At 38.3% G+C, this 14,663-nt stretch overlaps 2 protein-coding genes across 2 annotated transcripts; one reads left to right on the top strand and one right to left on the bottom strand.

The window, feature by feature from the left end:
* Positions 1 to 67: 67 nt before the first annotated feature.
* LOC137793023 (PRELI domain-containing protein 1, mitochondrial-like) lies at positions 68 to 11,442 on the bottom strand. Its single transcript, XM_068588928.1, has 6 exons — positions 11,311 to 11,442; positions 9,818 to 10,024; positions 8,803 to 9,028; positions 7,471 to 7,584; positions 5,943 to 6,021; positions 68 to 1,410 (listed from the first exon to the last, which is right to left on the bottom strand). The coding sequence occupies exons 2-6, from the start codon at positions 9,907 to 9,909 to the stop codon at positions 1,289 to 1,291; spliced, it is 633 nt and encodes a 210-aa protein (XP_068445029.1). The 5' UTR covers positions 9,910 to 10,024; positions 11,311 to 11,442; the 3' UTR covers positions 68 to 1,288.
* Positions 11,443 to 12,776: 1,334 nt separating this feature from the next.
* On the top strand, positions 12,777 to 14,631 carry ndufb6 (NADH:ubiquinone oxidoreductase subunit B). The gene is made up of 4 exons (XM_068589153.1): positions 12,777 to 13,024; positions 13,730 to 13,822; positions 14,229 to 14,273; positions 14,496 to 14,631. The coding sequence occupies exons 1-4, from the start codon at positions 12,845 to 12,847 to the stop codon at positions 14,559 to 14,561; spliced, it is 384 nt and encodes a 127-aa protein (XP_068445254.1). The 5' UTR covers positions 12,777 to 12,844; the 3' UTR covers positions 14,562 to 14,631.
* The last annotated feature ends 32 nt before the right edge of the window (positions 14,632 to 14,663 follow it).

Genomic DNA, 14,663 nt, shown 5'->3' with positions numbered 1-14,663 from the left:
TGGAGAAAACAAGTGAACTCTGACCTTTAAACTAGTTATTAACTGGTGAAATCAACAGGAGGCAACATTAACTCGATATTTTTTCTTTTTATTGAAGCTTAGTTTGACAATGAGCAAACACAAAACAACAAACATTGGACTTTAACTTTAATGGATTAGTTGAAAAAGGTTTTTGAACAAAAAATAACATTTCAAAGTCCAATGAATCTTGTTCTTATGTGTCTTTCTACCTGGTAAAACTACTTTTATATAGATAAACCATATCACAAATGTTTATTATTTTTGGAATAATAATTCAATAATTCTGTACATTTTCAAACTAGAACTCAAAATCTTTACAATAATATAGCATCTTTATCGCTACTTAAACTTTAAATCAACACAGGCTGAAATAATCTATTTTAAATAAAATAATAAAATCTATCGTTAATAAATATTTCCACTGACTTACCTCAGTCACACAGTTTCTCAGTAAATCTGAGCACAGAGATGTGAAAACTTTGCTCAATCTGACTTTTTTCCCAGAAGTCAATTGATTATCACAGCTTCAGTGCAGGCCATTCTGGGCGTGACTAACCAGTAGCATTTCTTACAAAAGTTTATTTCTTATTGTGCGCAAAATTACATAATGCATTGTGTGCCGATCCAGAGTACCACGCACTGTATGATGATGTGCTTGAAAAAATGTTTAACAAGGAAGAAATCATGAGGGTATCGAGCAGTATAATTATACTGTTTATACATTTCCTGCGTGCAACACTCAATTCATAATCCTTGTCTTTCCTTCTTCAAGATTTAGTAAAACTTCACAGGATTAAGATTTGGTCAAATGAGGAATTTAGGCTGGACCAATGAAATAATAAGATATCACTGTTCAAGAGCTTTGTCATATTGTATGAAAATATGCTTAAATATATAAACATGCTAAATAATTAAATAAATAACATATTTGGCAAAATATGAAAATGTGCATTTCTATCTGACGTAGTTACAGCATTAAAAAGGTGCTGCTAATCACAGTCTGAACTTTACCACAAAAGCAACAAGTTCAGACAAACGCTCAGGACCTGAGATTCAACGAGGACAGAGATGAGACCAGAGAAAAAAAAAAGAAAGACAGTCCAACTGTAGAGCGGAGCGGCTGCTTCGTATAAAAGAAGAAACACGGCGAACAAACGGAGATCAGCGGGATCCCAGAAAACTTCAGTCCAGTCAAGATGATCGCTGTGATCAAAAGGCCTTGTGTTGAGTTCATGTCACCTGGACAGCGCTCCATGACGCTGTCCTGTCAGACGTACTGCTGGGGTTTCTGTGGGACGGCAGCAGCTGAAGCCAGGCTCTTCGCCGTCTCCTTGGCCTTCTCTGATGCGTCCTTCACCGAGTCCCTGAGCAACCGCTGGGGAGTCTCTCCTGTGAGAACGGGACACACAAGACAGAATGAGGACAATGTGCTTTCTGTAGCCCTTTTAAGACATGGAACATGCAATATTTTTGGCTTCATCAAGCTGTTAAAAAGGGACACTTTCTTGTTATTCAGACATACAGTGTGTGGCTTTACAGTAAGAGCTCCTTCCGGCTTTGTTCAGACATGACATTTGCAGAAAAAGGACCCTGTGGCAGATGTTCGGTGCACAAGAGGAAACATACTACTGCTAGAAAACAGTTTTAAAGTATAATGATGAGGATTTCTCAAAGGCTGGATCAGTGATTTATAACCTATCTGATCATTGGAAGCTTAATTAAAGACCATTGTGAATGCCAAATAGACTTAAATCCGCCTTTTTCTTAGTGTCTCGCACAAAAACACGCTGCAACTTGTTTTTGTGTTCTGCTGGATAATAATTTATTTATTGCTGCTGTTGGTATGAAGGAAAGTTGAAATTATAAGAATGGAGAAAGCTGGTCAGGCTATTACAGCTTTATAGAGCCTAACCTCCTTTGTCCCGGGCACATGGAGCGGAAAATGATTTTCATAGAGTGAGCCGATGTGTAACTATAACTATTCATTGAGTTGGCTGAGAGAGGCTGTACTAGCAACAGATTTCACCTGAGACCGTCAAACTGGTTTCAACATGTCCCCTTTTCCTCACTAAAGTTGAGTTGATTTCTTGTGTATGATTTGATTCACGCACTGCGTCACACAGTGTGGTGCAGAGGCCCCACTGACTCTGCTGAAAGGGAAAGACAACTGAATTCACAGCTTGAATGAAAGCACTTTAAACTTTTTAAAAGTTCATATCCTTGGGCTCTTTCACAATATCTGAACAATCTCAGCATTCCCATAGTCTTTTGGGAGTTTTAGGTGTATATTTTCCTCTGAAGGACATGTCTAAAAAACAGACATTGCAGTCTTACAAAAGAAGCAGCACTCTGGTATCTCACCTGATTTCTCAGACACTGTCATTTTACTGCAGTGTATAAAAAATACAATTGATTTTGCCTGTTCTAGAAATAGCGGTCTGTCAAATGTATATAAAGTGGTTACTGGGATTTTAAATTACACTGATTGTTGAAGTACATGCAGCTACAGAAATGTTGAATTGGTAATACTAGTTTCTTTTGCACAAGTTTTTTTTTTTAGGAATAAGTGAGATTTCTTTATATTAGCTCATAACCATCAAAAGGAAAAAAGGGACCTAACATACATACATACATACATACATACATACATACATACAGGGTGTTTTCAGGATCTCATACATTTTAATTTAAGATAAATGTGTGAACTGACATTTGTTAAACTTTGACTTTTACTATTTACTTGCAGTATTTATCTCTCTCTCTCTGCCCTTTTCTCTTCTTGCCCATGTTAACTTCCTGATAACAACAAGTGTTGATTATAAGGAAGAACCGACTAACGAGCTAGGTGTGCTGACATTTAATCATGACATGAAGTGGAGAAGCACAGTCTGATCAGAGAGGAAGCCACACTGAACAACAACTACAAAGGCTGCTTGTAATTCTATTCAAGGTAGGGGGTAATAGTTCCATATTATTAATTATTGTCTCAAAATAGTCTTATTAAAACAATATTCCTATTGTTTGTTTTTTTACCATTCATCATTCTTTGTTTTTGTATTTCTTAAAAACACACCAAAAAAAACGTTTCACCCAATGGGATGAACAAGTGTTGTTTTTTTTACTGTGAATTTGAATAATGAGCACCAGTTTCTCTGAAAACTTGAGTGAACATATTTCATAGTTTTGCATCAGCTCTTTCCCGGGGCCTTAATAGCAGTTGATGAGAGCATCCATGTCAATTAACTGAATTAACTCAATGTATTCACAGCAAGAGATCAGGAAATGGCTACAGAGCTAAATGAGAAAAATACTTGACTTAAAAGATGAGCGTTCAACAATCTCATCCATAAAGTCAGACAATTAAAAGCACAAACTTCAGTTCAACATCCAGATCAGATGACAGAAGAGACAAACAGTCCCGGTTGCATTGCATGCAATCACAACAATACATAGATCCCGCCCACTCGTAACCCTGCTCTGTCCAACCTTTTCTGTCCAATCAGAGAGGTTTGTTTTAAATGGATGGTTAACAATAAACTATATAAAAACAAATAAATAAAGCCTCCAGGTTTTTGGAGCAACAACACTGGAGGTCCTCTGTTCTACTATTGACTATACTGCCATACAATGGCTAAATGCAGTAGTTGACAATACTTTCTCAAAGGTTTGCCTCTATTGGATAATATGTTTTGTTTAATGTAATTGTAATTTGTGCAAAACAAAGGGACTAATGCACAACTCTATGTTGCATACTGATAGCTGCATGAAAAACTTATATATAGATAAAAAAATGAACATTTTGATGAACAAACACATTTTCTGTCAATTTTTTTCCAAATATATTTCAGCTTGGTTATAAAAAATTAAAAAAAAGTGTAAAGAAAAACTTAAAACAATGAAAAACAACAAACACCACAATATGGATTGTAACGGTCAGTTTATGACATAACAGTAAACTAAACTACACACTATCTAGCAGTGGCGGGCCGTCAGGGCCTTCAAAGCCTTTTCAAAAGGCCTAAACAGAATCACAAAGTTATAACTATTTTATAATGTAATTATTTTTCACAAATATACTACATGTAATATGATACTTTTTTGCCTATTAGCTTATTCTCTCATGTCACAGCTGCCTTCATCTGTTCTTCTGCTCCTTCAGGTCTCTTGTAAGGCTTCCTGTGACCTGTTTAACAGCATTTTTATCTAATCACATTCCACCTGTCATCCTCTTTGTAAGAGCAGCCTGATTAAAATACATCAAAGGGTCTTTTTGAAGGCCTGGACGTGTGATTGGTCACAGAGCCTGCGTGACCATTAACATGCGCTATGATTGGTCAGTGTAGCTACCATCTCAAATCCAGTAGCTAGAATCTCAGGACTTACTGATGACCTCTTTCCCACAGAGGGTTATGAGCGTCAGGTGAGTGAAATGCTGATTATGTTACCGTTTTATACATTTGCAGTCGTATTTAATCATAAACAAGAGAGGGTCCACACATGGGTGGACTGTATGAACGCGCCGTGTATTGAGTAGTTTCGGTGCGGTGCATCGGAGAGTCTGCGCGGACTCCGGCAGGAAGCAGCTCCGCGGCTCGGGTCGGGTGTCTGCTGCAGAGTGTGTCCACACATGGTGGAAGGTCTGAACACGCCATGTATTGAGTGGTTTCGGTCTGTGACAGTAACTCCAGGGACACTTCCCCCCCCCCCCCCCCCGTCCGCCTGTAATGTGGACTATACGGCACTCATTGAAGGCCTAGGTCTAAAACCACGGCCCTCCACTGCTATCTACTACCACACCAATGCTAGATCAACTTTTCTATTCATCTGAATTTCTGACTTTTGTGTATCTGCACACGAGGGGAGGCGGTCACTACCTCAGCTACACAAGTCTACTTTGTGAGGCTCATATGGAGCACCATGTGACAACTCTGGACATGGCCTGGGTTGGCAGATGGATGCCCACAGCTAACATACTTACCACAACGCTCAGCCTGATCCCAATCCCTGCAGTGCCATCAACAAAGGGGCAGTGGGACAGAATCACAACAATGGAGAATGTCCTTTCAGACAACAGCACGCTGGATCAGCACAACACAGAAATTGTAGCCAAACAAGCCACTAGCTTCTCATCTAATCGCCTCATCTCGTTCACCGCTCTCATCGTTCAAATTGAGTTTTCGAACTTAAATGTTTTGTATCGCATTCGCCTTCTTAATAAAGTCTCTACAAGTCAAGTGTCTCTAAAGATTTGCATCAACAGATGAAATGAATCATCCTTCTCCTTATTGATTCAACAGTAGTAGTAATGGTCGTCTGCCACTATTTGCTGCTGAAGACTTTCATTTTACAGACTGCACCAATTTTCCATGTTTATGTTATCAGGTTATTAATATCTTTCCCCTACAGACTTATTTATGTGCCTCTAATGTGATCTCGTCCGCAGTATTTTGTTTAGCTAACACTGCTTGAATTGTTTCAGCCCGAGTCTAAATTCAGAAGTCCAAGCTGTTTGTCACTGTGGTTACCATGGTTTCACATCCCTCTGCAGTCACATGGTATTTCTAGGCAAAAACAAGGACCTTCGGCTGCTTAAATGAACTCGGTTCTACATGCTGATAACTTTCCAATGCCAGAGTAGTTAGTGCTTCAAACTTAGGTCAGGGTAAATGGTAACATTTGACTGCCACTTCAGTTTTTACTTTCACCATGAAAACAGAGAAAAAAGTATAAATTAAATCATAAATAAGTCAAAAGAATTGCATAAAAAGTGTGGCAGTTTCACATTTTAAGGAAAGAAAGCCCTACTTCTCATAAGAGTTTCTTCTCTCCACAAATAGCAACAGTTAAAAATAATCCGTTCTGTTTCCCTCTTCTCCTTCCCTTGCACTTTTCTCTCGTTTTTGCAGGAGAAGCGTACGTACCCTGTAAGTTGGACAGCGCGTATTCCAGCCCTTTCATGGACTTCACCTGATTGCTCTTGAATCGGGCCAATCCAAACTCCTGGGAAAAGACAGGGAAATTACTTTACATCAGGGAGCCATGTGAAAAAAACAACACTTAGCCAACAGTTCTCTCTCTCCCCTTTTCTCTAGGGATATCAAAGTCTGGCTTCTTCCACATCTAACAATTATTGGTTGACATATTTTTGGCACAGTTTTTACCTCTCCACTCGAATCTCTCACTTCTTTATTTTGGCATTCGAACATAGGATCCCACGCCTCTGATGCCTACAACTTAAACAAATGTTTTGAATTGGATTCTGTATGTTGCCCTGAAGGATAAATGTATTTACTCAAACTGAAGTCTAAATATTAGGGCTGGGAAAATTAACGTAGCGTTAATTCTTTAACAGCGTTAATTATTTTGATTATGCGTTTACTCTTCTCACAAGATGTTTAGTGCACTCGTTCAAGCCAACACAGACTGGGCTTTTCTCACTGAGGAAGAAAAAACGGAACTGAACTGAAAAAAAGGAGAGAAAAAAACTGATTTATATACTACATATTAACGCGTTAACTTTTTAATCGATTAACAACGTTAATTATTTGATAATTATTTGATCATGCGTCAACTGCATTTTTGGGGGGTGAGGGAGCTTTTACTTTGAAGTCGATTAATGTAGGTGCTTGCTCCCACTTTTGTAGCCTCGCTGGACAATTTGCCGAGTTGAGTCTGACGCGGAAGCACGTATTGTTCAGTAGTTTCTGTTCTCAACGAGCACCGCAGGACCGAGTCGCCTCACAAAGCTTCACAGGCGGTCAGTCTACCGGCAGCCTCGCGCTGCAAGCTTAGCGTTCCCGGATTAAACATTAATCGCGCATGCTCAAAGCCGCCGCTGATACTTATCAGCTGTCCTTCACATCTCCACACACTGAAATGAATTGGAAAACATGAAAAGCATCAAATGCTTTTGTATAAAGTGAATCAATTGCTGGTCTTTAACATACATCTTTAAAAAGGTAAGCAACAGACTGAACATGGACAAAAGAAGGAGTGGTTTGTCCCTCACGGGCACCCTTACTACTGAACAGTACCTGTTCAGAAAAAATATATAAAAAAGATGTATAAACTATATATGTATGTATGTTAACTTGATGTTGCTCCAGAGTGCTGTCATATTGTTCTGATAACATTACTTTAAAATAATAGCGTGCAATACACGCATTTTACTTCATAATTGAATTTTACACATTATGTGATGAATAACAGAAAAATCATGCAACTAATCAGTTACATTTTTTTCAACTTTGCCCAGCCCTAGTAAATATACATTTCTACAGGATGGATGAAAGTAGTTGATTGTCTATAAGTCAAAGTGCCCTTTGCCACCATCTTGGTACTATTATGTACAGGACCCTGTAGCTTTTTTTTAAATAATAATGAACATTGCAGGGTTTTATGTTAATGTAGCATGCGTAATCAGAAGCTGCACACAGAGGGTAAAAGTACCTGAATAGGTCTAGAGAAGCCATAAACATTTGAAGAGATCCACGCCTCCCGTTTCAGCTGGGTGGTGGCTGGTTGCTCCGCTGAGTCTCGGAAAATACAACGCTCTTCAACTGACTGACATCGGGGAAGAGAAAAGAACAGCAAATGAGGTAAGGGACAAACGCTGTCAGGAACAGAAATGGAGGAGCTAATGAATGTTGTTTTTCATGCAGAGTTTTGACATATTGAATAACTTTAGAATAAAAACACATGCTGAATCCACAAATGAATCTACTTTTCCTGCTTAATCTTCACCACTTCATGATTCTGTGGACAACACAAGCTGCAAGCTTCTTCTTTGGGTTTAATGACAGTACATTTTAATTCACAACATACATCTACAGCAACTTATAGGTGGGAATATTTGAGGAATTTTGCAATTTGATCTGGATGCTTTAATCAGTCAATTGCTTTGATTACGACTAGTTATTTAGCTTAATGTCATGTTGTGGTAGATTAAAAACAAGAGAAGATTAACTCCTGCATTAGTGTGTAGTGCACAGCAGTGAGAGTGTGAAAATAGCACATCCTAAAGCTGCATAATGTATAAGTCATGTCAAGGTCCTTCATCCCTGGAAGATTAATACATGTGAACTGTGTTCAAACACTCGCCCTCTTTGAAGATCAGGCTGGTTGAATTAATATTTCCGCCTTATTTCTGGCAGCAAAGCAGCAACACCTGACTGCACTATTCACGAAACAGAGTCAGTCTTTTCTACTCTGCCAACATAGTTTATACATAGTGTCAGACAAGGAGAAAAATAACTTTTTGAATTGAAGAAAATACTAATCTTGATTCTTGTACAAATCAGAATTTAACAGACTGCATAACTGTTATGCAAGTGTGGTATGAGGTATGCAACACTGCATCTGTAATGACGTCAGCGATGTCAGTGCTTTCCTACATAACTGAAGAAACATGATAACTTTAACCACTGGAGATCGGTGAAGCCCTTTCTTTTGGCCGCTTGGGGGCAGATGTGAACACGACACTGATATATCACCACCTTTTGAATTGAAATACATTTGTGAGCAAACAGTTGCTAATCTTCACATCCAGCAATTCCAAGTATGTGCTACTATGTTTCTGAGCAGTTTTCTCTCTCTTTTAGTTTAGTCTGTAAGACTAAAACATCCAAGGTACAAATCATGTAAGCTCACCTTTGTTAACCAGCTGGAAATATATAATCATCCTTATATTTCCTGAAGACTCAATGCAAAAAAGGTTCAGAAACCAAGAAAAGGGAAATATTACACTAAAAGCAACAAACCACAGAGAATCAGACAACTCACCATGAGAGTTGTGTGGTTGAGGTTCCAGGTGTAAGTTGTCAAACTCCTGTTGACAGGGTCCACGATGGAGTCCTCCATGATGTACACAGAGCGAGACATACCGCCGGGGAAGAGATACTCAGCCCAGCGCGGAAGCCGATTGGTCTTCATCAAGAGGCGTCTGGAGAGAAGCCGGTGGTCCACGGTCACCTCCCGGTACACAACATCCTCTGTGAGAACATGGGTGCTGATTGATATAAAAACAGAGTAAAAAATGAAGGACACTTAAGTCATTTGAGTCACCACAGTTAAAGGAATATATTCTTGCTATAGATTTTGTCCCCCATCTTTTCCAGTGGAAGCATATTAGAAAGAGATCTCTTTATCCCAGTGTAAATATTAGCAATGATTTCAACAATCAAAAACTGTGTAAATTGTGTCAATGCAATATGGTTTAGTGTGTGCTGGTTTAAGGCTGATAGAAAAAAATGGGAACCTGTCCTGTCAGGTTAGAATTTCAGTTCTGTTTAAAACTAGTGGTTCACTTTTAAACACTCAATTAAAAGAGAATGTGTATGTTTGTTTTCTTTGTCCCAGAGCAACTTTTAATGCACAAAAGGTTACTGATGTTTGTGAGATACTACAGAGAAATATGTTGTTCTCTAATTGTATTGTGACTAAGGGCTCTTTTTAGTTATAGGTTCTTAAATGCAAAGCAGACATAAGGTAAAATAAATATTTGTATAGTAGGGTTCAGCGATACACTCCACTTCTTCCTAATAACTCAATATGATCATGTTTAAAATATTTTTTTGTTGCAAATTTCTGTAGCTTGTAAATTATCACATTAAAAACAGTTACCAATAACAAATAAAGCTTCACAACGTAGTCTTGTTTTGCCCTATTTTCTGGTCCTTCATCTTATAATTAAAAAATGTAAAACAAAATGCAATCTCTAAAGGGCTGTGATTTGTGTCACCCACCACATTCTTTACAATCAGCCTCTCTGATAAAATATTGACAATTCAATTATTACCTGAATGGATTCGGATACCTCTGCCAAAAAGCGGAGACAACATGGTCCCAAGTACTCGTAATGTCGATGTTATTACTGAAATACTTGACCATTCTTCACTCGCTGATGTACGGGATGGCTTGAATCTCGAGCCACGAGGGCTCTGGCTTCGAGTATACAAGGAAATGAAAACGTGGGTGCTGACTCCATCCAAAATCTGGCACAGGCCTATAAAAGGAGAAGAAAAAGCCCGTTCCAAATCTATCAACCATCTGCAAGTCGTTAAATAAATAGGTAATATTATATACTTACAAATTATGAATCTGGTTACATTACATAAAATATCTTTGTTGTCCAACAAATGTACTGGACAGTAAAGGGAAATTATTTTCATGGCAATACAAACTTGTCAACCTTCAGCAATTCAGACATACCGTGGTAGCTTTCTTATCAGTATTTCTTAGTATAGCAGAACATTGTAGTCAAAGTTACATGTCTATAAGCAGAACTGCTTTGAGGCAGTAATTGTATTAATTTAATATGATTTTTGCTTCAATGCAATGTATACATTTCTGGCTTACTCTGCAAATGAGATATATTCCAGAAATGTTTCTTTCTCAACACATCTATTGACATATTATAAAATTATTTATAAGGCGCCAGAAGATTGTATTTGTCAACAACAACTCCCGCTCTATATCCTTCATTAGATGTTGAAAACAACCTCTCTACATAGAGTAACTTATTGCAATAGTGATGTAATAATTATTCAAACATTTGTCTAATACCCATACAATCTTGCAATAACTGCATACAGTACCAACCATACCACAACCCTGGCCTGTATACTGTTTTATATACTTCAACATAATTACCTACTTACTCCACAATAACTACATGTATTTGTATATTCTAGTTTAACTGCAGAGTGTAATTTTTTCTTCAGCACCATATTAGTCTTCCTAATTATCTTTGAGGAGAATCTCTTTTATATTTGAATTTTAAAAATCCCTTTTTTGCCAACCGTGACACGTCCTTGGTGCCATGTGCTTGTTATTCTTTACAATACATCCTAATATCAAATCTCAAGTCTGCCAACAGTTGATAATAAACTGAAACAAGTGGTATCTGAGTAAAGTCACTGTCACTTACGCAATATGTCCACGTGTCACCTTGACTTATGGCTTTACATTGTAGGTAATGACTTGTTCTTAGCTCGATGGCTAATGCTCCAGCTAACAACACTTTGGTCTCATAGACTTGCGCATGAAGTTAGCTCCCTGGACAGCTAGCAACAAGCAAGCTTCTTAAACGACTGTACTGCGACAGTGGGCATAATATTATTTGGGTATTATACAGTTCAATCGTGACTGTGTATAATTTGACAGGTGGTTTACCACAGCAACAGTTCCACCTAGGTTAATTAAGTTCAGCTGTGTTAACTAGCTAGCTAACTAGCGCTAAACGAGTCCCTAGATTTTCAACCACTCCTGAGGAAACAAGAGAAATCTCACCTGACGGTACTGACAATTAAATATCAGGCTGCTAAATGCCTGCAGAGAGCCTGGTTGCTGTGCTTTTCCTCACAGATTACAACGTGAGCCGGTCACATTCATTATCCTCCATGTGACAGACAGGACTCGCGCACTACGGACCAGAGACGCGTCGGACCGCATACATGTCTTCTCCTGATCAATAAGCGGGCAACACAGCAGCGTGAATGGTGTGTGTGCCCCCTACCGTACCGGAGTGGTATTGACCACATGAAGAGTTTATAATCTGGATTTTAGGCATATTTTCTCAATAAATCAATCAATACATTTGTATTTAAGGTGCAGACTCACAATACAGTATGGTCCAATGGTTAAAGATACTGAAACTTTAGAAAAAGCAGCCATGGCATCCACAATGATATTTTTGACACAGCAAATCATCACTAAACATATACGCCTTGCTTTAAATTAGCATACACAATATGGGTTCAAATATATGGCCCCTGAATGACAAAAAAAGTTGTACAGAATTTGCTGTTTTTATTAAAATTATTAAAAGAAATGGTTTCAAACAAATGGAGACATGCAATTGAGATCTACAAAAGCCCACTGCTCTCCGCAGGCCCAATTGCACTATCCGTCACAGACATTAGTTAGTTTAATTAACATGAACTGCATGCATTAAAACCATGGCAGACTCGAGTAATACGAGAGAGTAGTTCAGCCACCACATAGCTTTTCCTTGTTTATTTTAGATTAACATTACAATCAATTGTATTATATGTATATAGTCCAATATCAAGGGGCTTCACAATTTAAAGCCTACAGCATGCAGCACCCTCTATCCTGACAAGAAGAGGAAAAGATGCCCTTACTTTGAGGCCCTATGGGTCAAGATGCCATCACCATGACATCATCAGGGGTTCATAATCTCAGACTTGATAAAACTCCTTAAGAACCACAGAATAAATTACAGAACTGTTTTTTTTTTTTACAGGCAGTGAAAAACTAACCAAGACGGGTAAACTGACTTTAACATCTAAAATTAGTGGTGTCCCTAAAAATGCTGTGTTGCTCATAAAAGAATGCACTAGGTTCCATATCATCCTCAAGGTTTCACCATCTAGTGGATAAACTGGACATCCACACCAAACATATGACATTTTTGATGAAAGATTATTAATGCCATTATGCAATTATTGTCATCATGATGATCACTGATGAGTGACTCATATTTGTGAAAAAATAATTGATGTTATGAATAGCCTACGGCATAAACCAATGGACTGGACATATGGACTGAACCGAGGTAATGTAATGTCGCTTTTATAATTATTTTCAGTTACATTACAAATACGAGAATAAAAAAACAAGATGTACAATGTCGCATGTGCTCTTCCAGACCAGTAGGTGTCGCAATAAATTATGTCGCCCGGTCCAACTAGTGTCTCGTTTCCGGTTCTTGTTCTTCTTCACGTGCCCGCAGAAGGAAGTGTCCTCTATGCTGTCATTGTAGGTTCTTCGGAGGTTGAATATCCAGAAGATAAACAAAACTATGTCTGGGTACACACCAGACGAGAAGCTCCGCATCGAGCAGATTACGACGCTCCGGAGGAAGTGGCTGAAGGACCAGGAGCTCAGCCCGAGGGAGCCCGTGATACAAGCGAAACCTCTCGGCGGCGTCGCCAAGTTCTGGGCTGGATTTCTGGAGCCCAAGAGCCTGTGGAGAGTCTACGTGAGTCCCGGGACACCGATAACGCGAGCGAGCAGGCGAAACAACCGCCGATGTCGACTGAAACAAACTGACGGTTCATACAATGTGACTAGTGTCAATTTTACGTATAAAATGTTTAAAAAACGTAGTTACAACACAGTTAAATGATCACGATCTTCCAACATTTGATACAACAACAACGCGTGCATATTGTACGGTGTTTATTATTTGATAATACCTTATTATTCGACAATAAAGTATGGGAGGGTATTATGGACTATATGTGGATAGATAAGGTAAAAAAAACATGAAGTAGCTCCAGTCTTGTTGTAGAGACAAGTGACGTTGTTATGAAATTGAGCACAAACTAGCGAGGGGAGGTTTAAATGAAACAGGCCTGGTGACGTGTTCGCTGAGATATTGATGTCAATACCTATGTCCTTCTTCATATAGTAATTGTTTTAGTATGTACTAAAACATTCTTACGTTATCTTAGTCCGTATTACTTGATTCTACATTTGAGACTTGTCAGAGTTGTTTGGGTCCACTTTATGTAAAGTCCAAAGCTATTCTGATTTCTCTTTTTGCGAGTATTTTACATGCATAAACTCCTGACTTACTCAAAGTTAAAGTATTCTGTTTGGATCAGTCTGAATTTACACTGATTCATGATGTACATTTACTGAACTATATACGATAACCTGTCTCGTGTGTATCTACTTGCAGACCCACAAAGTATACAAAGGTGGAGTTTTCACATTAACACGGCTGTTGATACCGGCTTGGATTATCCACTACTGTGTGAAATACCATGTTGATGTAAGTCAACATAAATGTTTTACATTGTTTGTGATAGATGTTACATTTGAAGAATGTTGTACTTATCTGGTGAAAAGTACTGTATGCATTGATAAGTAGGTCTCCTGTCTCCAAGTTATGTGCAATAGAGTTAGACCAACAGTTGGGTGAATGCTTAAGTTTCTGACCTGCCACAGATTGGCTTATGTTTTTATTGTTGTGTATTTCTTTGTGAGCTTTTCTTTCAGGAACTTGTGTATGCTCCTGAATAATAATGTACATGTTTAACTATCTAAAGTGTTATTTCATTATTTAGGTAGCATAGAAGTAGCATTTTAACAAGTGTACCATACATCACTACACATATCACATATTCAATGCATGCAGAGGTCAACATACTAAATAATAACATCATTCTCCCTTACAGCAAAGGCCATATGGCATTGTGGAATTGAAACCCAAGCTGTTCCCTGTAAGTATGACTTTTTTATTAATTGGGTTTTTTGCACATACAGATGCAAATTGGCATGATTTACCAGTCATACTAAGATCTGATTGTCCAACAGTCTGATTACATGCAAACAGGCCATAGTCCTGAGATGTTCTGACGGTGACCTCAGGGAGCTGTTCCATGAGATGTCTTTGTGGAGGAAAAGAGTATTTCTTAATTGTTTGTCCTTGTTTATGTTTTCAGGGGGACACCATTCTGGAAACGGGTGAAAGAGTTCCAGATCTCCCTGAAAGCCATGGCCATCACTGAAGTGGAAATTGTTCAATGATTTTCTGTTGTAAAAACTGTGTAATAAAATAAATAAAATATTATCAAGTAATTTATGAGTGTGACTGATTACAAATGAATGTA

Source organism: Clinocottus analis, unplaced genomic scaffold (genome assembly GCF_023055335.1).
Source record: "Clinocottus analis isolate CAN_PGR_092001 unplaced genomic scaffold, fCliAna1.0.p SCAF_22, whole genome shotgun sequence".
Lineage (NCBI taxonomy): Eukaryota > Metazoa > Chordata > Actinopteri > Perciformes > Cottidae > Clinocottus > Clinocottus analis.
This window is presented reverse-complemented; position numbering and strand designations above follow the sequence as displayed.